Here is a 26,788-nt window from a genome sequence, read left to right as displayed (position 1 = left end):
TAATCGATTGTATATTTTAAAGTAGATAGGAGAGAATAATTTGAATGTTTCTGCATAAAGAAAAGACAAATATTTAAAATTATGTCTTTCCTGATTACACTGATTTGATCTTTATAAAATATATAAATATATTAAATTATTACATGTACCCTGAAAATATCTACATCTGTTATATGGCTGCAAAAAAGTGTTGTTTTTAAAAATTAGCAGAAACAAGACAAAAGATAAACAGTTTTACACAGCAAGTACATTTTACACTATTGTGACTTTTTTGGAATTATTAATCGCTTCCCAAAAACGTATTGCCTTATTTCTGAGAGATTTTTTTTTTATTCTTTAGGACACAGCAGGCCAGGAAAGATACCGGACTATCACTACAGCCTATTATCGTGGAGCCATGGGCTTTATTTTAATGTATGACATTACAAATGAAGAATCCTTCAATGCAGTACAAGATTGGTAAGTTAGAGCAAATACTCCTATTACTGATAACGATGGTTCTCCAGTCAAGTCTGTCCTTCTGCCCAAAGCAGTGACCATACCACCATGTAATATATGTGTTTACATTATGCTACAATCCTGCTTGTGCTTCATTTAAAAAAATGCTATTTATATACAGTACCATTATTTCAGGATTGATAAGAAGTCATTTTGGTGATTTTTCTGCATTTTGTTCATTTCAGTGCTTTGCATTTTGTCATCATTTTTTCCATGGAAACTAGTGCATTGCTTTTGATTTTTTAAAATATAAATAATGAATGGGTTGGAAGTTTACTGATCTAAAATAGGGATCTAGAAACTAGGACTCATGGGCCAAATCTGGCCCACGGCTTGTTTAGTAAATCAACTTTTGTTGGAATATACCCACCTCATTACTGTCTTTGACAGCTTTAACACTACCACAGCAGAATTAAGTAGCAACAGAAACCATATGGCCAGTAAAGTCTAAAATATTTTCAATTTGGCCATTTATGAAAAAAATTTGTGGACCCCCTCATCCAGAAGATTTGTTAAACAGGTTGTTCAAACTGAAAAATTTTCAAAGAACTGAGTCAAAGGATAAGATAAAAACAAAACCTTTTCTGACTCATAGCTGCATCAAACTATCTGAAAATATTTCTGACCCTGATGACTGTTTACAGTGGGGATTTATTCCTATGGCTACAGTATCCTTCATTCTGTCCCACCAACACCTTGAGAGGAGACACTGAAAAACCAAGGAGAATGTTCATGAACTCAACCAGAGGGCTAAAAAGGGCAGTTTTTCTGTGGAAAGAGCGAGAATCTAGGTGGGGCTTTGTGTGATACTAGGAGGGAAATGAAGCTCCCACTGGTGGTGACCAGGACTGATTGAAGAAAGACCACACTTTAGCTGTACATATAATCACAGATTATCTTATGTAAGGAAAACTTTGACAATACATAGGCAAAACAAACAGCATTCTTTGTGTTCTATAATAATAATATCCAAAATGATTTTTACATATACATTAACTCAGTGAAGGTCAGATGCTATTGAAAATATTTCAATTTGCTTTTGTTTTTTTCTTTTCAATTTTAATTGTTCATCTAGGAAGACTTCTTATTTACGCACACATACACAGTTACAGTGCAAGAAGTAATACTATTGATGATAGCAACTCAAAAAAAAACAACAGGGTTATAAGCTAAAAAAGACAAGTTTCAGATGTATATGAAAAAGTAATTATCTCCCACTGAGGGATAAAGAAGAAAGTTTAAGTAGCTATTCTTTTTAGCAAACTGAATATTGTAAAAATGCCAGTTTTTCTCAAATTATAAATTCAAGGCATCTCAAATAAATACAGCAGATTTTGTACAAAATGGAATGAAATAGAAAAATCCAGAGATAGGCACAAATCTATATGGGGATATAGTTTATGATAAAAGTAACATTCAAGTTAGTGACAAAGAGGTTGGTTCAATTAAATGTATCATGACATCTAGCTAATTGCCAGACATCATCTGACACACAAATTGCTATGTAATATGGTAATTTTAACCTTGACTACTTCCTATCTGAAAATACTGAGTTCCAGCACTACCAGGCCAGAAGGGCTATTATAAGTTTTCCAGAAAAACAAGATCTTAAAAACATGGAAGACCTCTGTCCAAAAGTCCTGACTCATCAATGCCTACTGAATTAATTAAAACTACCTCAGCCTGACTTTCAGACATACCACATAATGGTGTCACTATATCTTCTTGGTATTATCTCTTACTATTCTAGAAGCAAACTAAACCATTCATTGTTCCTGGAGCCCAGCTTAAATTTTCCAACATTTGTGCTTCTTCTATTTTTTTTTTCTCTGCTTTGCATGTCTCTTGCCTCAGTCTGCTATTCCACCTGCCCCAAGGCATCTAGATTTGTCAAAAACCAATAAAGATTCCTTCTAGGAACAAACCGTTACATATTCTTTTTTTTCCATCCAAAATTATATGACCAGTTGATTTATTAGGGTTTTTTAATTCATTCAACAAGCACTTATGAGTACCTACTCTTTTGACAACCATTCTGTCAGATATAGCATTTAGTACCTATGCTAGCATTTACTATCTCAGTTAATAGATCCATCATCACCCAGTTATCTGATGTAGAAATATGAGCACTGTCTTTTATTTATTCCTCTTCTACAAATAGAATCTCATTGACCACCAAATACAATCATTTTCACTTTCTAAATGCTTCTCCAATCTCTTGTCTTTTTTCTTCCTATTGCCAATGTCTTAATACAAATCATTCATTTAGTAGTCTTTTATCTTGTCTCCTTATCTTCAGGTTCCACGCTCTCCAGGCCATCCATCGTATTGCCATCAGAGCTATAAAAGTGAACCTTATCACATCTCAGACCTTAAAAACAAAAATCCCAGTAATGTCTTATTATGTACAGTAGTGATTCTGGGAGCACATATTAATCACCTGTAGAGTTTTGACAACATTTACAAGCCCAGGCTCTACTCTGGATCTACTAAGTCAAATCTCCCATGAGACATATGGGCATATGAATTTCTCAAAGCTCTACAAGTGATTCTGAAATCCATTGCTGGTTAAGACCATTGATTTATAATGAAATCGAAACTCTCTAACATAGTGGACAGTGCAACCTCCGGATATCTATTTCACTAACATCATCTCTTACCGTTTTCTTCCATTCACTCTATGTTTCATCTAAACAGAAATTTTCTGTTTACCTAAATTCCATCCTTTTACTACCTCTATTTCTCTGCCTAAAATACTTTCTCTGTTATCTTTAAAAAGTCTATTTATTTTTCAAGGTTATCTCAAATGTTGATTATTTTACAAAGCTTTAAAAGACATCTCTGCCCCTTTTCCTACCCCTCTCATCTTTATTCACAGTGGACAATACTATCCACACCCTCATCTCTGCATCCACACTACCCTAGTACTTTCTGCAGATAACATAAGACCTAGCAGTTGCAGCTATTATTTCATTATATTTTCATTAATCAGTTTTCCCCACTGCAGAATATAATACAATATATGCGCTCTTTTGTTTTTTCTCATTTTTTTATCTTGGTAAAATATATATAACATAAAATTTACTGTCTTAACCAGGTTTTCAATATACAGTTCAGTAGTTAAATACATTCAACTATCACCACCATCCAGCTCCAGAATTCTTACCATCTTGCAAAACTTATATGTAAATGGTAACTCCCTGTCACACTCTCCCTGTACTCCCTGGCAAACACCAACCTGCTTTCTGTCTCTATGATTTTAACTACTTTATGTATCTCATATAAGTGGAATCATGCCGTATTTGTCTTTTAGTGACTGGCTTATTTCACTTAACATACTGTCTTCAAGTTTCATCCATATTGTAGCATGTGAGAATGTCCTTCCATTTTATAATATTTTATTTGTACAATAAAATATATATAACATGTTATATATAAAATAAATAAACACACCCAATATGTTTACAACATATAACATATATTGTGTGTATTGTATATACACACAATAAGATATATTTTATATTTATATATTTTTATATATACATATATATATACTATATTAATACAATATATATTTGTATGGATGATCCAAAGTACTAAAGAGAATTACATCTTACCTGATTTCCCAACAAAAATACAGAAATTACTTCAAACTGACATAGTCAGAAGTTAATGGTTCTATTCTTCCTCTCAACAATAGATTTAAGATTGTGTGTGTATTGCCACTATGGCACCAATTATATTTCACTTTTTGTTTTTCTCAAGTGTATACTTGTCTTAAGTTCCTACTACATTAGAAATTATTTATAGGGAAAGACTGTCTTACTCATCTATATTTCCTGTTTAACATAGTAAGTAGCACAAAATAGATATTTTAAAAATTATTAATTGCAAAAGTAAAAAAAAATCAAAAATCTTAAGAAATGTTTAAGGAATAAGAACAGAATTGTATAATAAGAGAAAAAAGCCCTTTGGGGAAAAACATTCCTGTGCAGCTGCCAAAACCTGCTTTACATGTATAGTATAATTGAACAGTAGTTGTTGGTGAGGAAACTTGTGATATTCAGTGATGGGCTTCTACAACAGGAAATAAGGTATTCTGAAAGAAATAAGCACAAAGAAAACATTCTTTAAATTACTGGTCTCCAAGTGCTGATCTTAAGGGTACAAAAAACACAGAAAAATATATCTAGCAAAAAGCAACATTAATTAAAGCTGAGTTGCAGCTAAAGTTTCAGCTACTCTTCCAAACAAAATACACTTTGATTATACAGAAAGAAAGTAACGCTTACTGACTGTGATTTCAGCAAAATCCTAAAACTGTCTTATTATATAGGAAGAATTAGTTTCCTTTTAAAAAAATTTATTGCACACAAATTCTAGTCTCTAAAGGAGAAGGCAAGTGTATTGGTCTGTTCTCAAGCTGGTAAGAAAGACAGCCAAGACTGGGTAATTTATAAAGGAAAGAGGTTTAATTAACTCAGTTCCACATGGCTGGGGAGGCCTCCCAGTCATGGCAGAAGGTGAAGGAGGAGCAAAAACACATCTTACATGGCAGCAGGCAAGAGAGCATATTCAGAGGAACTGCTCTTTATAAAACCATCCAATCTCGTGAGACTTATTCAGTATCATAAGAACAGCATGGGGAAAAACCCCACCCCATGATTCAATTACCTCCCACCAGTTCCCTCCCACGACAGGGGGGAGTTATTCCAATTCAAGGTGAGATTTGGGAGGAGTCACAGCCAAATGATAGCAGCAAGCATGGAGATTTAGAGAGAGTAGCAGCAAGCTAACAGATTATTTTGAGGAAATGGAAGCTATCTCTTTTTTGAAAACACATTGGACTGTGCTTTGAATTTTCCAGTGGAATTTTATTTAAGAAGTTAAATTATCCTCTTAAATCTGTCAATCTTCCAGTTCTGTCAAATTAAGACAAAATTAACCTATGAGCCTACTTAGAAATTTATCTAGAATCTATAAATTTTCAAAAAGTATGTGGGAAACTCAACACAAAAAATGCATACACTGCGGTTAATAAAATATGAGTGGAAAGTAACTCCCAAGAATCAGGATGATGGTTGCAGCTGTCATTCCCTTGAAACAGAGAAGAAAAAAGCTTTCTGTGCTAATAGGTTATTGGGACATACAGTGCCTGGAAGCAAAAGTGAGAAGAAAAGGGAGCATCAGGGAAGAGAGAAACAAACATGGAGGGGGCTGGGACTTGCAAACTGATCTCCACTCAGTATCTAGTGTAACTGACCATTGATCTCATGGGAACTTCTTCAGAAGTGCCTTATGAATAATGCATCTCCGGACTGCCTATCTGGTAGAAGGAAGGAAGAATTGACACATTAGCTCTTCTCATCTATTGGTCCAGTGTTCACTTCTGGGACTTTAACTCCTCCACCTTTCCCAGTTACACATACATGGGTGACTCATGGCTCAGCAGCAGCAGGGAAACTTCAGTGTGGGAAGCAAGGGCACTGTGGCACTGGCCTGAGATGAGCTGCTTTGGGCTGTGACGATGTCATGCAACACAGGTGATAGTCCAGAAGAGCCCTTGCAGAAGTGGTTAACAGAAGGAATGAACAAGTGGCCAAGAGCCCTTTAGACAGGTGAGTCCAGGAAGACCTGAGGGGCTCCATAAAAAGTGTCTTATAGAGAATTTTAAAGCTTATGGAAATCCAAAGAGGCAAATGGTTATTGTGCTTGAAATACAATTTGTTTATGAGATTGCTGAAAACCAAGGTAATAACCAAGACCAAAAAATATTTTTAATATATTTAATGTTTTATTTATGAAACATGATGTATTATATAGCTCTCATTATAGGAAAAGAGAAAAAAACTATTAATCTTACAGGGCAATAAGAAACTTCAAAAAAGTTTTTGCTGAATTTGAATGGAAATGCTTTTTATTTGGGGCACACTGGGTTTATGTTAACAATAGCTTTTATAACTAGTACTAAAAAGACTGAGAGACTCCTTTTTTTATGTCTTAGGACAGAATATGCGAGCACGTACAGTGAAGGCCTCTGTGAGTGGCTGGGCAAATATAATCCAAGCAGGTCAAGTTCTTGTTGTCTCAAATGATCCAAGAACTGAATTGTAACCACTCAAGGGGATGAATGGGTTGCATGCTACGTAGATTATCATCTCTAAATGTCATTTTTCTACTTTATGCCTTTGATAGGAGCTGGGTAAGCGGTTTGATACATAAAGTTATGCTCTCTAAGGAATACCTCAGGTGCTTATACTCCATCTAATATTTTGGAAACCAGATGCTGACCTTATATTAATATATTTGCTCAGTTCTTTCCAGTTTCTGAACTTCTTTCAGTCCCTTGAACTTCTCATATTTCTGAGTCTCTCTTCCCCTGGGTTCTGCCTTTTATAACAAGCCATATTCCTCCACACTTCATCCAGATCAAGCTAATTTATTCTCATCATTCAGATTTCAGCTAGATTCTCATTTCTTCTGAGAAACTTTTCTTACTCCCAGAGTAGCTTAGTTGCTTATGCAGTGAACTCTAGAAACAGTGCTACCCACTATATCTTACAACTTATTAAATTGCTTATTTGGTTATCTTTTTTCCTGCTGGATTCTAACTTCCTCAAAGATAAAAAATATGTTTATCTTCCCCACTTTTACATCCCAGTGCCCACTCCAGTGCCTGGCACTTAGTGGCTGCTCAGTGTTTATGGAATGAGTTAGTAAAACTAAATAGAAAATGCAGACCTAGTGAGGTTACCTTAATTAATGTTTTATAAAAATCACAGGGATGTTAGATGGCTATAAACAATCACACTGGAAGCTGCCATGAGGCTTACGATGTGCTTCAGACTTGTCCATGCGGTAAAAATGTGCATAATCATGGTCCTTAAGTAGGCTAATTGGCCAGATACCTATTTTTCTAAATCTGCAGTTTGTTAAGGAGAAAACTGCATAAAGCTATAGAGGCAAATGCAGCAGTCTAGTGGCTCCATGGTTTTGGGAAAATGAAGGCTACTTCTTTTTTAAAAACACAGTATTCTGTGTCTGGATCCCCCTGTAGGTTTTGATTTAAGAAATAAATTAATGAATGATTTATTAAAGAGATAGGTCCTAAATAGGCTTAAGTAAATATATAGAAATACCAGGTCCCTGATGAAAGCTTTACTCCTTTTGAAGAGTTTCTCAAATGGCTTGTGACCAGAGAGTTTACTGGGTCTTAATTAGAAGGTGACCTCAAGTACATGGCCAGGCTCTTCCTAGCACTGTGACTCAGGGTCTGAAGACGTTACAGTACATTTGAACTTGACTTAAAATCTTCCCCATCCCCAATTTTTACATCTTTCCCTTCTAAGTATGGCATGGCCACAGGCTGCTGTATTTTCTGTAGAGGAATACCATTGGCTTATCTCCCCTTCTCTTATTTATTTACATTCTGCTTTTTATTATACAATGAAGAACTATAAATATAGAGGTTTTTTAAAAGCAGGAAATCTGGTAGCAGATTGATATTTTAAAAAAATCAGAGGCTGAGGATAAAAGTCTAACAGTATCTTCCCACTAGTTTTAAATAATTCATTTCTGTGACGTTCAGGGTACCGCTGCAGATGTGCTGAAACTAGAATGAAATTTCACCTTCAAATGTTCTCTTCTGCAATTTTTAAATTTTTCCATCCCCTCCAAAACTACATAGTGGTTTTAAATTAAGGTGACTTCATGCTGTATATGAACGTTAGCCTGCTAATAACAACTAAGATGTAAGGAGCAATTGCCAAGCCTCTGTTCAGAGCTTTCTCATCTGGCTCAAGGCTCCTATCAACTAGAAAGTTAATTCTGTGTCACAGCTCAGAAGGGCCAGTGGTGGGATGACAGCACAGCATTCTGCTCCGCAGACTCTCACCACCACCCCACAACGGACCTCAAGGAGTCTCTTCTTTCTCCCTGGGTGTTAATGATACATTTCTTATTGCTGGTTGGACCCAACCATAAAACATTATTTTTGTACAGATAACCCAACTTAAACTCAAGTTTATATTTAGAAGATAGAGGGCTCCTAATCCTTGGCCCCTTCAAAAACAAAACCCCAAACACCCTGTTCTCTCCAGGGTCTTTGTATCTCAGTAAATGACATCTCCATCTTTCTGGCTTATCAGAGTTAATCTTAACTCCTCATTTTTTCAGACCACACACCCAGTCCTTACAAAAAATACTGTTATATCTGGGGTCTGATTTCAAAACACAATCTATTTCCATTATTCATGGCAGTTATGCCCTATAAAGTTGCCACAGACACTTAATTAGCATATACTGAGTTCTTGCCCCAGAAGGGAATCACAGGGTTGTGTTCCTGCAAGCCTCCATCATATTTCACCAACTAATTAATACACAACTATGTTTTGTCTGAGTTTCTACTGAAATATACCTTATTTTATATATACAGTTGATTCATTAACATTGAACTCAGGACCAACTGTTCTCTTACTCATGCCTGAAAAGTGTTTGTCTAATCCTGTTTTTTTCTACGTGAGGCCCATCACGGTTTTCTTGTGCTCAGGAACAGCAGATAGCACTTCAACACTCTGCTTGAGGGCCATTTAAAACAGCAAAGTCACCTACGATGAGCACAAAAATACGGGAAGCATGGCACTAAATACACTGTGCAAGGGCGCTTGTTTACAGTGTGAGCAGGGCCTTGTTCAGCCTTAGCTGAGAACGTTTGTCAGACAATTCGGATTTCTCGCTGCTCAGAGCATGTCTGCAACTATCCACAAAAGCATCATGAGTATTGATTTTGAGGTTATAGATCAATTTTAGCAAGTCGGTGAATTTGCAAATTTGGAATTTGTGCGTAAAGAGGACAAACTGTAGAATTATAATTCCCACCATTTTTCACCACATCTACTGCATATTAGTTTGCTACGGTCACTGTAGCAAAATACCACAAACTGGGTAGATTCAGCTGCAGAAATATATTATCTCACAGTTCTGAAGGCTAGAAGTCCCCAGTCAAAGTCCACAAGATTGATTCTTTCTGAGGGCTCTGAAGGAAAATCTGTTCTGGGACTCTCTTCTAGCTTCTCATAGCCTTGAGCAGTCCTTGACTTGTAGAGGGCATTCTCCTTTTGTCTTTGGGGCAAGCTAAGTAAGATTAGTAGGCCTGCTGACTTATCGCCTTGGGAAGCCTGGTGGGCCCCTTTCTCAGCAGGCTCCATATCTCTTGCACCCTCGTGTGTCAGCACCTAACTCTTTTGCAAGGTAAGCAGTTCTAGAGGATCCCAGCAGACCGCTGGATGGTTATACATCCCTAACACCTGGTATAGCCCGGCAAAGGGAACAGAAGCCCCTTATTCTTGATGTAGCTTTCCCAATCTCCAGCCAATTGGCACCAAAAGCCCAGGAAACTATTAGCTACAAATTCCTGCCTTGTGGGAGCCAGGGGCTTCTCTGGGGTCCTGCATGTGCACCTAGGCTCTTCATCAACAATTTTGGAAATGTCATGTTTCTATAGGAATTTACCATTTTAGCTAAGTTTTCAAATGTGTTAGCATGTAGCCCTTTGTAATCTGCACCCTGTCCCTCCCGCTTTCCCCCAGCTCCTGCAGCCCTGCACCATTCCTAACCGCATCCTTAACAGCAGGCAGGGCCCCGTACTCTAGGCGTCATCTTGCTGCCTTCCTGTCTAGTCTCCAGGTTTAGCTCATAGAAACCCTTCACTCATTTTGATAGTAAAAAGCACACCCTTAGGTGGAGATTTTATATGTGAATGATACGTGCAATATCTGTTCCAGCATGTAGATATTGAGCGCATTCTCCAACTGCAGATCCTCCTTTGCATACTTGACCTCACCAGTATTTTATGAATATGTACATACAGCTCCCATAAAAGGAATTCCACTTAAGGCACTGGCTGCTGCCTCTCCCTCTGAGCAGCCCGCTTCACCTTTCAGAGCGTATTATTTGGCTTTGCAATAAACCTCTTCACCTACTCTTACTTTGGACTCACTCTCAAATTCTTTTGTGTGGCAAAGTCAAGGACCTGAACCAGCCCAGCCCACCAAAAACATCTTCACATTATCTTTTCTCTATATAAGTCTCTCTCTCTGCCCAAATTTCTTCTTTTTATAAGGACATAGTCAGATTGGATTGGGGCCTACCCTAATAGCCTCATCTTAACTTCATCTGCAAAGACTCTATTTCCAAATAAGGTCCACGTTCACAGGTCCTGGTGGTTATAACGTCAACATCTTTTGGGTGGACACAACTCAACCCACAATACACTGCTGCCACCTGGTTATGCCACCATCATCTCATCTGTGTTGTTGGAACAGCCTAATTGGTCTTCCTGCATTTTAACTACTGTCCCCAGAGTCTTCCCAGGACAGCAGCTGGAGTGAGCTTTTAAAACTGTAAATCAGATCTTGTCACCCCTCTGCTCCAAAACTTCACAGCATGCCACCTCCCCCGGATTAATGCCAAAGCCGTTACAGTAGCCTAGGAGACCCGTACAATTTGCCACTGCTTCTCTAACTCATCTTCTGCTCTACGTGCCAGTCTAGCTACACCAGCTTTTTGCTATCCCTAGAACATTCAAGACACGCCTGTATCTAAGAACATTTGCATCTGCCATCCTGCTGCCTGGAAGTTTTTTCCCCTAGATACCCTTTTGATAGCCCCCATACCTCCTTCACGTCTTCACTGTCATGTCACATTCTCAGAAAGCCTTCTCTTCTTCCCTCACCCTATTGCATATTACACCCTTCTGCAGTCCTTTCTATTCCCTTTCTGTGTTTTATGTCTTTTCTATAGCATTTATCACCCTATGAAATATATATATAATTTACTTATTTAGTGTGTTTATTAGCTGTCTACCTAAGAAGAATGCAAGCTTCTTGGGACAGGGATCTCTGCAGATCTCTTCTGTGCAGCATCATATCCTCTGTGCCTAGAACAGTCTCTGGCAGGTACTAGGTATTCCATAAATATTTGTTGAATGAATGACTATATGAATGACAGAATGAGAATTATATAAGTCTGGATCCTATTTACTTTGTAGCTCCATAGTCTAGCACATGCCCAGGAACATATCAATTATATGTTTTCTACAACAAAGAAAATGACTGAGAGCTGGAATAGTATCAGATCATTATGACGAAAACAAACCAATGCACTCAATTCAAATCACATATGGAGGCACTGCCTGTTTTACCAAAGCTTTGCTTGAATAAATAAGACTCCTCTTCTTCCCAGTAAAATGGAGAGAAGATGTGGGTAGGACTGATAAAGAGAAAAGGAAAAAATGTGTCTTATCTTACATAGTGAGCAATGTGTCTTAAGGTTACCTAATTATTTACTGCAGCACATTCTTTCCCTAAAACAGCAGTTTATTTTTTGGATAGGGGTGTATTTACAGATAACTTAGTGCCAATGAAGTACAGCACAAATGTCAGACATCTGAAAAGAACCAAAGATGCCATGTCATCTAATGGGAAATGTCTGCTCATTTTCACAGCCTCCGTTCAAAGTTTCTCTTACTGTTTTGGTTTCCAGTTGGGGTTTTCTTGTTTCTTTTTTCCCACTCACACCTTCATTTACTGCACTTGATTCTGGCTTGTCTCAATGAATTCCCCAGGCTGAACAGTGAGAGAGAAATTAGTTCCATAAACAATGAAGATATGTGAACAAAGAAAAAAGTAAAGCTTTGAATGAAATATGTCTTCGTTAAGCATTTCAGTAAGTTTCTGTCCAGACCAAACAGACAAAGCTGGGCTTACAGTCTGGTTTCAGAAAAGTGTGTGTGCCTGTGTGTGTGTATGTGTGTGTATCTTGGGAAATAGCAAATCGCTTGAAGCACACGTTAGCAGTTAATGTGCTGATTATGTTTACAGAAGGAGCTAAGAGAATAGAGAGAGACACTTGTCCACTTGTCCTCTATGACTTTGTGTTTTGGTCAGCTCAACTGTACTTTGGCCTCACTGAACTTTGGAAGTGGTAATATTTTCATAAATATTGACACTCAAGGGAAGGATAGAAGCTAAATTATAGTAGATTCAGCCTTACCCAAGTCAGGCTATATAGGGAATTTAAAGATTAAATAAAAGACTTAGACTCTTGAATAAAAGGTATTATGTAAATATGATTGCTATTTGTACAGTTTCACTTGCACTCTGAAAATATACTCCCTCGCAGCTCTTAATATGCAGTTTTGTGTTACAAGATTTACTGCAAATACCAGCATTTTCTAACATTTTTCTTGTCTCCCTCTGTTGCAATATACATACCCTCTTTTCTTTGAAGTTAGCTACTTGCCTTTGAGGGTAGATTTGTCTTAAAAGGACAATAATTACACCTGTCACATAACCCCTCAGAATAAGTTGTGATAAGAACCTATTATCCATTCCTAGATATTCAGCTGGTCTTGGGTTGGCATTATTAATGATTGCTTTAAAGTAAATATTGTTCATTATTCTGTTTAGACAACAGAGTTCTGGGCTTTAAAAAACAGTTACACTTGTGACCTACTTGAACCTTACAAGTGATGTCAGAACCATCATAGATATACTCTCCATCAAGTCTGCTTTCATGCGTTCTGTACCTCATCATACATATTATTCACTCTAATTTTCTGATTGCCCAGTTGGCAAGAAATATGTACTCAGTCACTGTATTGTAAATGAGTAGAAAGGCCAAATCTTCTGAGTCTAAAATGACACAACCCGAGTCTACTCTTTACGTATTTTCAAGTCTTTGACATTGTTTGCTAAATGTAGGATTCTTTTCTATAGCTGGAGAATTCTGGAGTCCTTATCTAGAATTAATATGAGCTGTTCAGTTAATTAAGATAATTATCCTAATTATCAGTTGTGAACCAACCTGTACTATGTACCCCCTTCTTAAAAACAAACAAAAAAGAGACAGCAAAGGAAACTACTGAAAGGAAAAGAAATTAGAAAAATAGCACAACATTAGACATGGGAGGTCACCAGACAAGACAGGTCGTGGTATATGATGTCTGATTCCGTTTGTGTTAGACAGAGCCCCTGTTAAGTATTCTCATATACTGTTCCCTTTCTTGATCATCAATTTTGAAAGCAAGAAGAAAAATTATAGTGTAAGTAAAACAAACTTAAAGCACCCCAGCCATATGTCACAGTGTCCATAGCCTCGATCTCATGGTCTCTACTTACAGAATAACACTTGGTTCACATTTAAAGCCGATTGTATCCTACAACCTAATTTGTATTTGTAAACACCAAATGATTCTTTTTTATAGTTTTCTTCTCCACAGCATATTGAAAGCAATCATTAGTGAATGGTAGGAGAGGAGAGAGATGTCACAAGGCCAGAATGTATTTTTACTTGGTTTCCAAAATTTGTTTTAACCAAATGCCCTTAGTAATTAAGACTTTTTTGGGCTTTGGGGCCCTTTGCCCTCAATTTTTCTTGCCTCCTGGTTTAGGGAGCATGTCACAGTTGTTAGTACCTGGTTGTTGGGTCAGTCATGCCTCCTCTAGATCAGGTGCCAGGCCAAGCAGGGGCCATGTGTGAGCATGGGCATGGGAGAGTACAAAGCAGTTCAGGAGCCCAGAGTCAGCTACAAGATTTTTGCTAAGTTTTGGGCTGTTAGCAGCATCCTGGACCTCATGCCTGGGCCTGAATGAGGCTCTTTCTTAAGTGTTTTTACAAGTTTGTGTTTTATTTATGGAGTGCCTTATCCCTTCCATTCAGAGCAGCCCCACCCAGCCATCCCTTCAGCCGCTGGGCTACTACCTCTTAAAAGCAGAGCCACCTGGTTGGTCTCCACCCTGTATTAGCAGCCCAGCCACCATGCTCACAGGTATTTTTCCTCATAAAGTTCATACCCAGTTATTTATATGAATCTTGGTTATGTCAACTTGTTCATATTGCCTATTTTGATTATAAAATAAAACATCTTGGCTGGGCGCAGTGGCTCACACCTGTAATCCCATTACTTTGGGAGGCCGACGGGGGTGGATCACGAGGTCAGGAGATGGAGACCATCCTGGCCAACATGGTGAAACTCCATCTCTACTACAAAATACAAAAATTAGTTGGGTCTGGTGGCACATGCCTACAGTCCCAGCTACTCAGGAGGCTGAGGCAAGAGAATCACTTGAACCCGGGAGGTGGAGGTTGCAGTGAGCTGAGATCGCGCCACTGCACTCCAGCCTGGGTGACAGAGTGAAACTCTTGTCTCAAAAAATATATATATACCTTAACAGAAAAAAAAAAAAAAAAAAAAACATCAAATATATGCCTACTCAAAGTTAACCAAACTCAAGATTAAGGACACACTTCTTCACAAGACTGGCTCAATTCCAACACCAGCTGCAAATTTGGGAGTCCCCAGGGCCACCCTCACTTCTGACCAGATTTGGGGTTTTCTATGACCACTTTTAGGTTTGATAATCCACTAGAATGACACACAGAAACCAAGAAAGCACTACAGTTATGATTACAGTTTTGTTATAACAAACATATATGAATCAGAACCAAACAAAAAGATACATACGCAGGGCAAGATTTGGGAGCATTCCAAAGCAGAAGCTTCCGATGTCCTCAGGGACATTACCCTAATGGCACACTGCTGCATGACAATATGCAGATGATTAACAAACAGAGAAGTTTCTCCAAGCTTTGATGTCCAGAGAAGTTTTACTAGAGGTTCATTACATAGGCATGATTGATCAAATCCTTGCCAAAATGGTTGAACTCAATTTCCAATGCATTTTCTCTCTTTGGAAGTGGAATTAATGCTACCTGGCTCACAGTCCCAACTGCCTCATCTTGTCTTTTGTCTTCCTGACATGACCACCTTTCATCCTGAGTCATCCCATTAGCATAAGCCATCAGGTATGCTCTAAGGGGCCCACCATGAAGAACAAAGACACTCCAATCACTTGGGGAAACACCATGGGTTTAAAGGTTACCTCTCAGGAACTGGAAACAAAGGTCAGCCAAATTATTTATCACACAGTGTTTATTATGCAATAATAAACTATCTATAAATAGTAATCATATACCACTTTGTCAGTCTACAGTGCACATTATAAAGCACAGAAAACTAGATGTTAAAAAAGGATAAGGTGGCCGGGCGCAGTGGCTCACACCTGTAATCCTAGCACTTTGGTTGGGAGGCCAAGGCAGGTGGATTACCTGAGGTCAGGTGTTCAGACCAGCCAGGCCAACATGGGAGAACCCTGTCTCTACTAAAAATGCAAAAATTGGCTGGGCACGGTGGCACATGCCTGTAATCTCAGCTACTTGGGAGGCTGAGGCAGGAGAATTGCTTGAACCCAGGAGGCGGAGATTGCAGTGAGCTGAGATCGTGCTGCTGCACTCCAGCCTGGGTGACAGAGCCAAACTGAGTCTCAAAAAAAAAAAAAAAGGTTAAGTTAGAGTTGTTTTTAATATAATTTTCAAGCACTCTTGTATAAAGCCAGTGGAAAACTCTCTAGATACCCCCATAAAGCAGAGTAGTAAAGCTGACAAAAAATGGTGCCCACCAACTGCCGCCATGCCCGCCTGTCTCCCCGGCCCTCTCAATATTTTATTGACATCTCACTTTCCCCTTGACGTTCCTTCCCTCTTTTGCCCTTGTTGGCTCCCACAGTTTTGCTGTTCAAATCAGTGGCTTCATTGCCACCGAAGTTAAACATAGTGTTAATGCCAGTATGACAGGGTAATTTTTATACAGCCCTCATCAAAAGGCCCATGTCAAAAGGTTCTTTTTTGTTAGTAAGCAACAGTGCAGCAAATATTTTGACCTCCTATTCTGTCCATAACCTCATCTCTGAAAATTTCTTCACTCAACTTCATGCCATCTCTGAATTTCACAGGGCTGGTTCCTAATCATGACCTTTTTGATAGATTTGCCGCCTGGTATTCAAGGAGTTAAGTATAATAAAAACTAAAGCTGCTCTCCACCCTAAACCCAGCACCTCCTAATTGCATATCAAATATTTAAGCAACTTGAAAACATAGATGCTTTGTTATCATTGAAATTGTTTCCTTATCATTCTGTTTGTAATAAACTGTGAATTTTAAATATGTATATAAATATGGTAATTTATGTAAATCTTTGCCTTCATATTTTATATTGTAGAAATGAGTGTTTTCTGAATTGATAGAGCAGAGTTTTACATCCTATGACCCTATAATATGCATTGAAAAGTACCAAATATGATTTCATTTATGAAGCAGATAAGACACCTTCTTGTAGGAAAAGTTTCCTTAAGCTGGGAGGAAAATTTCTTTTTTAATTTTTTTTTTAAATTCCCTCAATTTAAAACCAACAAAGATAGGGATCTGGGAGGGAATGAAAAAGGCAGAAAGAAAGGAATCCATGTGAGAGCAGAGTTCTTCATCAAAGCTTCATTTGAGAAGGAAAAGAGGCACCAGGCTGGGATTCTGAGTCTGGTGAGCAGAGCTCTGAATGCTTTGCAAACCCTTTACTGATGTCCCTTGCCTCAATGTTAGACAAATCTAACAGACCCAAATACTGTGCAACCTTGGAAATTTGACAGTGCTTAACTTTTCTCAGCCTTAATTGACCATCTTAAAAATGGGAAAAGAATTCCTAACTTACAAGGTGGCCATGAGGAATAGAGGAGAAAAATCTAATGTACGTGGCACTGGGTAGACACTTGTTTTTTGTTTGTTTGCGTTTATTTTTTAAGATGATAGTTCTTAATTCAGATCATACATTAGAGTCTCCTGGAGATCTTTTAAAGGCATATTTTTCTTCTGTGCAATTCAATCACAATCTCTGCCATTGTGATCCCAGCATCAGAATTTTTTTATTATTATAAGTTCTGGGATACATGTGCAGAACGTGCAGGTTTGTTACATAGGTACACACGTGCCATGGTGGTTTGCTGCACCCACGAAGCTGTCATCTAAGTTTTAAGCCACGAGTACATTAGGTATTTGTCCTAATGCTTTCCCTCCCCTTGCCTCCCATCCCCCAACAGGCCCCAGTGTGTGATGTTCCCCTCCCTGTGTCCATGTGTTCTCATTGTTAAACTACCACTTATGAAGGAGAACATGCAGTGTTTGGTCTTCTGTTTCTGTGTTAGTTTGCTGAGAATGATGGTTTCTAGCTTCAGCCATGTCCCTGCAGAGGACACAGCATAAGGATTTTTAAAAAAATCTCTCCAAGTGATTAAAATGTGAGGTCACATTGAAAAATGAGAGCTTTCCCAAGGTAATTTTTTGGTTACATATTATTGGAATTGAACTTTCATGTAGAGTATTAATAAACATTCTTGAAAAATACACAAATAGATCTTATGTAACTTCCTAACCTTTCATTTAGCTGGGTTTTGCAGAATGATTTTTTTACGCCCTTATCTCTATGACCAATACATTAAAATTTGGACTGGGTCTTAATGTGAATTGTTTGCCAGCGTGTTTTCAGAAATTTTGTGATTTAGACAGACTTATGGCATAGAGTCTGTGTATGGATCAGGAATTCAAACTGAAGTGGTTGGGCCAACAGGATTCATATAACAAGTCCTGGTCATCATGCACAAAAGCAAGACCTGCAGTAGAACCAGCTGTTTTCTGAGGTAGGGATTTCTTGTAGACTTTGCCTCAATGTGAGAAAGACAGGCTTCAACTCATGGGTTGAATCAAGTAGTGTCCCCTGGAAGAGATAACAAATGCAATGATGAGAAGTTGTTTCTGTCAAAGATTTCTCATCAGTGCTGCCTCTGCAAAGGTTCTTGTGACCTCTTGACTATCTTATTAATGGAAGTAGACAAAGAAGGACTGATATGGAGAAGGCTTATGCATGCCTGGGGTAAATATATCTGCAAATGTGCAGTCATCGTCACACGATTCACCAGCAGTGTATGACATCGCCAGCTAATTCAGGCTAGGACAACTTCTCATGAGCATAAGCAGCACCTGGGGAGGTCTTTTGAAAAGAAACAGTGTACATATGCCCCCTCATGGCTTCATTTTTCTCTCTGATGAGATGACTACATACAAAAGAGGCAAGGCCATAGCTTCTGAACTTTGAAAACTTCTGAATTGGCATAGGGGAATGGTCATGTTTGTGGTTTTTTCAAATATTATAATTTAAAAAAAAATTGGTATGAAGTCTTCAGTACGTTGAAGATAGCATACAAGGCTCTATTTTGTTTCTCTGGAGAGCACCAACAACAAAATATTCTATTCAACAAGGGCTCTGTTTATTTGTTTGCAAATTCAAGGGTTTTTTTCATGGCAATCACTGTGAAAGACATCAGAATGATTTATATCCTGTTCTCTCAGATTTCAGTATTTTTCAGAGGAAATAAGACGGTAGTCACCAGGCCATTACTGAGGAATCAATCTTAGTCCCTAGGATTGCCTTTTTGGCCTATCTCTCAGCCCTTGCCTTTCCTTTCTCCCTTCCATGTTGCCAGGGCTTTCATGTCACCCTCTGATTTTTAAAGCCCCCGTTCCTCCAGACCAACTGGAGGTATTATAAGCCCAGGTACCTTTCTTCATGTTGACCCATCAGACCACAAGCTGTTACTGAAATGAGTGGTGCTCCCTGCTATTTCCATTCTTCCATCAGAACAAAGGGCTCCTTTCCTTACTGCTGGCCTCAATAGTCCTCCTTGTCTTCTAAAACACACCTCAGATACATCCCACTCTTGGTAATGGGAGTAAAGTCCTGGCTGAGGCCAGCCATGAGGCAAGTGTTTACTAAATGTTAGTTATCTTTCCTTCTTCCTGATCTCCTGGCCAGGATCAGTTGCTTCCTCAGGGCTCCCTCAGCACTGTTGCTTATATAGCTTACAAGCACTTATTTTATTCTACCTTGTATTATCAATGTTTACTTTTTTCCTTATTGTACTGTGCTGTAAAGTTATTGATAGTTGAATATGAATTAAATTTATCCTCATATTACCCAAGGATATCTCAAAGAACCTTATACTTAGGTACTCAATTAATATTCAGTTGATGAATGAATGAGGAAAATGCCCATGCGCAATCTTATCCTACAGAATTTTCCCTCCTACAGGATTTTCTTCCTATCTAAACAATCCCTTTTAGCTGACTGCTTTGATACTTTCCAGAGACTAATCAAATTAAAACAATTCACAGAATTCGTAAGTTGATAATTTATTTGATAAGGTAGATGGGAACATTTGCACTTTCAAAGGAGAGTTTTATATCCTCAGAGTAACCTCTAATTTCTGTAGGATTTAGGATCAATATAAACAGAAGGGTCTTTTTGTTCCTTGCTGAAGCTAGGAACGAAACAAAACAAAACAAAACAAAACCCACCTCTCATTCCAGGCAAAGTCAAGAACCTCCCTGTAACAGGTCTGTGAGGGAGTAAGAGAATAGAGCCCACTTTGTTCTGTGCATTATCAGGCAGTCTATGTTTTTATCACCTTTCCAAAGAGGTCTATCAGTACTTGGGGCTTCAGGACAACAAAGAACATCACTCAGGGGAGATAGAATGGGTTATATGCTGAATATTTTAACTGAGAATGAGGCAGCTGCTAACGGAGAGGGTCTTGCACATATATGCACACACACGTAGCCATCCTTATGATATTCTAGAGAACTACATGTGGGAGCTTGAGCTTAACATTAAGGACTTTGATTTATGACTTCTCATTAGCAGCCACTACACATCGATGTGATTCAGCTCCATCTTGCATAATAATTAACTCATCTATAAAGTGCATGTTTGACAGCTAGATTGGAAAGCGGCATTTGTTTCATGCTACTGCTGCAGCTGCAGAGAGAATTCACATGATTTTTCTAAAACCAAGAATCTCATGTATATCTTTCTGAAATAGAAAACAGTTTCACAAAGTTGTTTTGCAAATCAAATGTGCTAACAGATTCTGAAAATTTTTAAAGCTGAAACACCTTGCAAATGTAAAGATATAAATTATTTTAATAATTACTGTTGGTATTTTAATGATTCATATTTCTAGATCAGAAAATTGCTTGATTGGTTCCTTGAGTTCGATGGCTAAGTTATCCAACAGGAGACACATCCTGAAGCTGGTTAGAAGGCTGTGGAAACTAGAACTGAAGCAGCAGACTTTGAACATTCTTAATTATTCCACCAGAAACTTTAAGTCTTCTCATTCCTCTCAGGAATTAAAACATACCCTGAATATAGACAGTTTTCACTGATCCAGAACCAACAACAAAACCTTCTATATTTTTTTCTAACATTATTTCTGATCAAATCTGTTTTTAATACAATTTTTAAACAACAATAAACATAGATTATAATAGTTGAAGGATCTTCAATGGATCTTTTAGTAAAGTTGCTAGATATAGAAAATAAAACTATAAACTGTCCAGTTAAATGTTAATTTCAGATAAATGATGAATAAATTTTTGGTATAAGTATCCCTATGCTATATGTGAGACATATACTAAAAATTATTTATAGTTCATCTAAAATTCAGATGTAACTGAGTGTCCTGTTTTATTTTGTTATGCTACTTTTTAGGGTATACACAACCTGAGAATAGCAGAACATTTGTGAAAGCACTCACATTCTAACATTTCTCCATTAAACTTCCCTTTCATTTCTTTCTACCATCTGCCTCTTTCCTTTTCTGCAGGTCACAGCTGGTATCCAAAAACATGCTATTATTTAGTCAAAATATTTATTATTTCTGGCAAAAGCATGTGAGCTTTGAAAGGCTGTGGTGAGAAACTGTTAAAAATAAAATGGCATAATGTGGGTTCACTGCTATCAATACCAGGGCACCAAACCACCTACATTATTATCATTTTCTCTCTCTCTCTCTGGAGATATGATCATATATAGATGTATATATATATATATGTTAATGACCTCCTTATTTAGATAGCCTTTTGTATTTATCAATAGAATTATAAAATTCTTTAGCTTGGGATAACAAACTCTATAAACCAACAACACTCAGCACTAAGTCATTTACTTTGTAAATATTCAGTCAATATTTGTTTTCCATAACAGCAAGCATTACAATTAAGACCTTGAAATAAGGGAAAAAGACCTAGGGCTTAAATGATTCTAAATGAGATTTTATATCGCCTATGCCCAACCCCCCTCCTTATTAAATAAACACTTTAATTCTTTTAGGCATTTAAATAGTACATTTAGAGTCATCTTTGCAGGGGGGTGGGGTGGTGAAAAAAGAGTCAATGCTGTTGCTGCAGGTGGCCATGATGATAACTGCTGAATGAATGGCAGATGTAACAATATAACAATATGTATGTCAGGGAGGTAGAGAACCTTTCTGCTCTCTTTTTCACTCCTATCCTCAATAGGCACATAAGCAATTCTACATTGCCCAGAAAGAATTTCAAGGGGAGAAATGATCTATCAATCTAGAGAGAATACAGGGAAAACATAAGAACAAGAAGGATAATTGACCCGTTAAAGCTTAAAACTGTGCATATTTTCTCATTGTGGGTTTATCCTTGCTATTTTAATTATGTACCTGCCTTTCTGTCTTTCTTTCCATGAGGCTGAAAATTCCCATGAGGTCATAGAACCTTGCCTCATTTTTGTTTGTTGCTATTGTCTAGCATAGTGACTGATTCATTGTGCATGTAGTAATTATCACATAAAGTCTGAGAACCATTGCTGTAAAATAGAATATAATTGAATTGGGAGTTAAAACTACTCAACTCTTTAATTTGGGGAAGAATCATACCTCTAATTTCATTGCCTTGCTTGTAGCTCCAACCTTATATTTCTCAAAGACCCATAGGGGTGTGTATGTGTGTTTGTGTGTGTGTGTGTATGTGCATGCATATCTATCTTCCAGAAATGAAATATATACATATGAAATAATATGTCCTAGATATTCATTTAGGAATAATTTAGAACAAAGGATAGGAAATCAGTATGAGATAGAAATGTCTAACTGTCCATCAAATTTATGCTCCCCCTTCTATAACATAGTTACTGGGAAGTAGTTGCAGTCAGTGGCTACATTTCTTAGCTTTTCTTGCACATAGGTAGGACATGGGATTAGTTCTCACCAACAATACTAGTCAAAGTAAGTGTGCCATTATTTCCAGACCATGGTAGTTAAGAAGTGAATTTGCTTTCTCCATCCCAGTTTTCCTCTTTTAATGAGCTTGGTGCAGAATGTTTGAGGCCATATAGTAAAAACAGTTGAGCTAGAAAATGGAAAAAGCCTTGATTTCTAGAATCACCCCTGAAAAGAGAGCCTCCTCCAATGCCATCAAACATAAACATTCATCTTAGACGCTATGCACAGAAGGAGTAAGCTTCTATCATGCCCTCACTCCTAGTATACTTTGTGAATAGAATTTTACTTTGCACCTATTCAGTTTTCTTCTATTGTCTAATCTCCAGAACCAGTTTAGACTATGTATTCTTACAGTCTGCCTTTCACCATCTTTCTTTCACAGCGTTTAGAAAAGTCTTCCTCTTAAGAAATTATGATTTTTAAAAAATTTCAATGTGGTTGGTTCTGTGTGAATATTGTTTTCAGTTAACATTTATCTAATAACCATTATGTGGAGCACACATTCTGCTAGGCCTTGGGAATGAAAATTGATTAGCTGATGAATTCACAAAAGAAAAAGACATATAAAGGATAAATTAGAAGGAAGTGCAATAAAGATGTTACCATGATATGAATAAGTCTCTAAGAGCAAGTAGAGAATATCGTTGTCTTTACTTGAAGTAGAAGATAAAGGCTTCATAGGAAAGGTGACATTGAGTTAGGTCTTGCAGGATAAAAATTATCAAAGGATATGAATAATTGTTTACAACTTTTAAAGATTTGTATATTTAGATAGAATATTGCTTTTAATATTAATTTAACGGTTTGTAATATTAAAGTTTGCCATATTCATCAGAAATAACTTTCCATTGTTGTAGCCTTTTGTTGAATAAAGCTTTCAGTTATTAACTTAGTTATTAAGCTTTTGTTTCAATAACCATGCTTTAGCCTTACAGCTAATTTCATAAAACATACAACAACAACAATAAAGCATGATCTAATTCACATCCTAATTTTTATTAAGTTTGAGAATGCTTTTAAAAAATTATCCTTTAGTCTATCCAGAATTTATGGTTGTATGTGATTACAAATAAACCAGTATTTATTATATGCGATATTATTCATAATCTGTGTATATTAGCCATTTCTTGTCTATTATTTTATTTCTTACTGTATTGCAATTTATTACATTTACAGTATCTCTATTCACTTTCATCATTCTAGTCTTCTATTTTTAACCTGTGTCACACAATTTTGAAACTAGTGCTTTATAATATTACAAGGCAAGCTCCCCAGTGTTCATCTTCCCTCTGACTCTTCTCAACTAATACAGTATTCACTCTGGCAAGGGAACATTTCCCAAAAGCCGAAAGTTTAAAAACAAATAATATAAATGAGAAGGAATTGAGAGGTTTAAAAACAAGGAAATAGTAAGGTATATGGTTGATCCTTCTTATTTGCTATTGTGAGTGCTTCAAGGGCAGTGATCTCATTTTTCTCCTTAACTCTCTTTAAGACTTTGGAAAATAAATGCATGATATATGTGTTGAACTGAATTATTGCCTGGCCTAGGCCGATTTCTTTGTGTGGCAGTAACTTTAAGAATCAGCTGGGGAAGAGTTGCCTTCAGCCACTATTTAAAGTAGATCTAGAAACTCTAAGAAATATTCATTAGAAAACATTGAAACTCTTAGATTAATAAGGTTTTGAAATAGCAGAAAAGAAATTAGTCTCTGCCTCTCCTGAAAACTATTGAGTATAAGATTTCACTCTAGATTCTTTATATATATATGGAAATTATTCCCCCAGTCAGTAGAGTCTTCTTAATCAGATTGCAAATCTTTCACTTTTTACCTCATGTAGCTTATTGTAACTCATTTCTTCATTTTAAAAGAAAGATTTAAATTAGGTTAGATTTGGAAAGGGTGCTATACATATAATTATTTTTAAATTGTGCCATCGTGTATTATTCTTTATTTATTTTGAGATGGAGCCTTGCTCTGTTACCCAGGCTGAAGTGCAGTGGTGTGATCTTGGCTCACTGCAACCTCCACCTCCCAGTTCAAGTGATTTTTGTGCCTCAGCCTCCAGAGTAGCTGGGACTACCGGTGCCCACCACCACACCTGGCTAATTTTTGCATTTTTAGTGGAGACAGGTCTTCACCACGTTGGCCAGGCTGGTCTCAAGCTCCTGGCCCCAAGTGATCTACCCGCCTCAGCCTTCCAAAGTGCTGGGATTACAGGTGTGAACCACCACGCCTGGCTACATCACCATTATTCTGTTTTCACATCTGCTGCTAGAACCATGCATAACTAAGAAAAAAGTAAAGATTTGAATCATAGTTATCATAGTTGAGACAGAAATCCAAAGGTAGTATTGAGAAGTATTGGTTTTGTTCACTGCCATGTCTCCAGTACCAGAGCAGTGCTTGAAGACACATAGTAGGCACTCAGTAAACATTTGTCAAGTGATGGAAGTTGAGTCAAGCATGAGTCAAGCCAGCAGAGCAGCTGACTGAGGAGCAATCATGGGTCTAAGTCAGGGAGGCTGAGAGGAAGTCTGAAAGCAGATTGTAGATAGTTTAGGGCCAGGGGTTTAGATGGAAGCCATGAACATGGTATGTGAAGGAGAGGGAGATAGACTTCCTGGCTTTTTATAAAGTCTGTATAGACTGGCAGGATAACACCTGCATATTGGATACAAAGAATATTTGTGATTTCCATTGTCATATGGCTAAAGTCCCTTTTTGAAAGTACACTGATGTCATAAAATAACTGTTTCGTGGTAACTACTTCTAGTCATGTTAGTCATTTTACTTGAATGAAGAGTATATCTTGACTGAGTTGACTTTTTATTTAACAAAATATTTCATTGTTTTTCAGATTGCTAAATTAAATCTGGTATTTCAGAAGTTTTTTGTTTGTTTGTTTGTTTGAGACGGAGTCTCCCTCTGTCGCCAGGCTGGAGTACAGTGGCACGGTCTGAGCTCACTGCAACCTCCACCTCCCAGTTCAAGTGATTTTTGTGCCTCAGCCTCCTGAGTAGCTGAGACTACAGGTGCCCACCACCACACCCAGCTAATATTTGTATTTTTAGTAGAGATGGGGTTTCACAATCTTGGCCAAGATGGTCTTGATCTCTTGACCTCGTGATCCTCCAGCCTCAGCCTCCCATAGTGTTGGGATTGCAGGTGTAAATAAAGCTGTGAATTAATGACTTAAATGTAGGTCAGAGAATTGTTGATTTTCCTTCATTTTTCTCATTAAAATAGGTGGGGCAGAGTTCACCACAATACAGTATGCAAGCAGATACAGAAATCAACTTTTCAGACTCAGTAGGATTTTTTTTTTTTTTTGTCTCAGGGAGATAAATGTATTTAGAATTCTCAACTTGCCTAAACTGTTAACAAAATTATTAGAGAGATGCAAAAAGAAAATATTTAACTTAAGCTATGGCACATAAGCTAAATTCAAGATAATTACATACTGAAATTACTTCTTGAAACTATTTAGTGATTTTCAATTTCCTGAACTCTATAACTATTTGGCAACAAATCTGTTGACTAAGCAGTATCTCCTACCAGAAAAAATATTGGTCTTATTTCACAAAATACTACTTCTATAACTTAATGATAGAACTGTAATTCAGTGCTTGGAAAAGACCAAGATATCAGCCCCTCATTATATATAAGGGATTTCAAAATACAGCCAACCATGAAAACTCCCAGCAAGACTGTGTCCCAAAGGGATATCCTGGAAAACAAGTTCTAGGATTGCTTTGGGCAGAATAGATTAAGATCTACAGTACAGAAAACTTATTGAGTCAATGACAGAAAAAAAAAAAAAAACTGGCAAAGAGAAAGATATATTCTGTGTTAAACATCTGAATAAGTTCATCTTATCTTTATAGGTTTTGTGGTATATCATCAGTGATTTGAGTCAGTGGATTATCTTTAAGGTTTTGTGGTATATTATCAGTGATTTGAGTCAATGGAAATCCTCAATAGTGAGCCTTTTTACTTGATTACAAATGGCAATCTGATTGCTGATGGACTTTCTCCAGCTATTAAGTACTAAATAAATAGATATTGCAGCTTTGGGGAAAATATAGAGATCTGAAATTCCTTTACTTTGTTCAATTTTATTATTTTTCAGTTACTACCTAAAATGCAGATTTATTCATCAGTTTAAAATAGAGTAGGCTATTTGAATAATGTAATCATATACCAGCTTGCCTGAAAGATTAAATTATGGAAATTCACTCCCAATCTGAAAAT

At 37.3% G+C, this 26,788-nt stretch overlaps 1 protein-coding gene across 2 annotated transcripts in view; it reads left to right on the top strand.

Annotated features, from left to right (window-relative positions):
* Nucleotides 1–26,788, top strand: part of RAB3C (RAB3C, member RAS oncogene family) — a 269,450-nt gene that overhangs the window by 129,667 nt on the left and 112,995 nt on the right. For both annotated transcript variants that reach the window (XM_032280269.1, XM_032280279.1), the window contains exon 3: nucleotides 341–459. In XM_032280269.1, the coding sequence (XP_032136160.1) occupies nucleotides 341–459 (119 nt within the window). The remainder of the gene's footprint in view (nucleotides 1–340; nucleotides 460–26,788) is intronic.

The sequence above is a fragment of the Sapajus apella genome, unplaced genomic scaffold (genome assembly GCF_009761245.1).
Source record: "Sapajus apella isolate SASKATOON/1434 unplaced genomic scaffold, GSC_monkey_1.0 scaffold1, whole genome shotgun sequence".
NCBI lineage: Eukaryota > Metazoa > Chordata > Mammalia > Primates > Cebidae > Sapajus > Sapajus apella.
The sequence above is the reverse complement of the archived record's forward strand: the minus strand, read 5'-3'. Positions and strand labels throughout refer to the sequence as shown.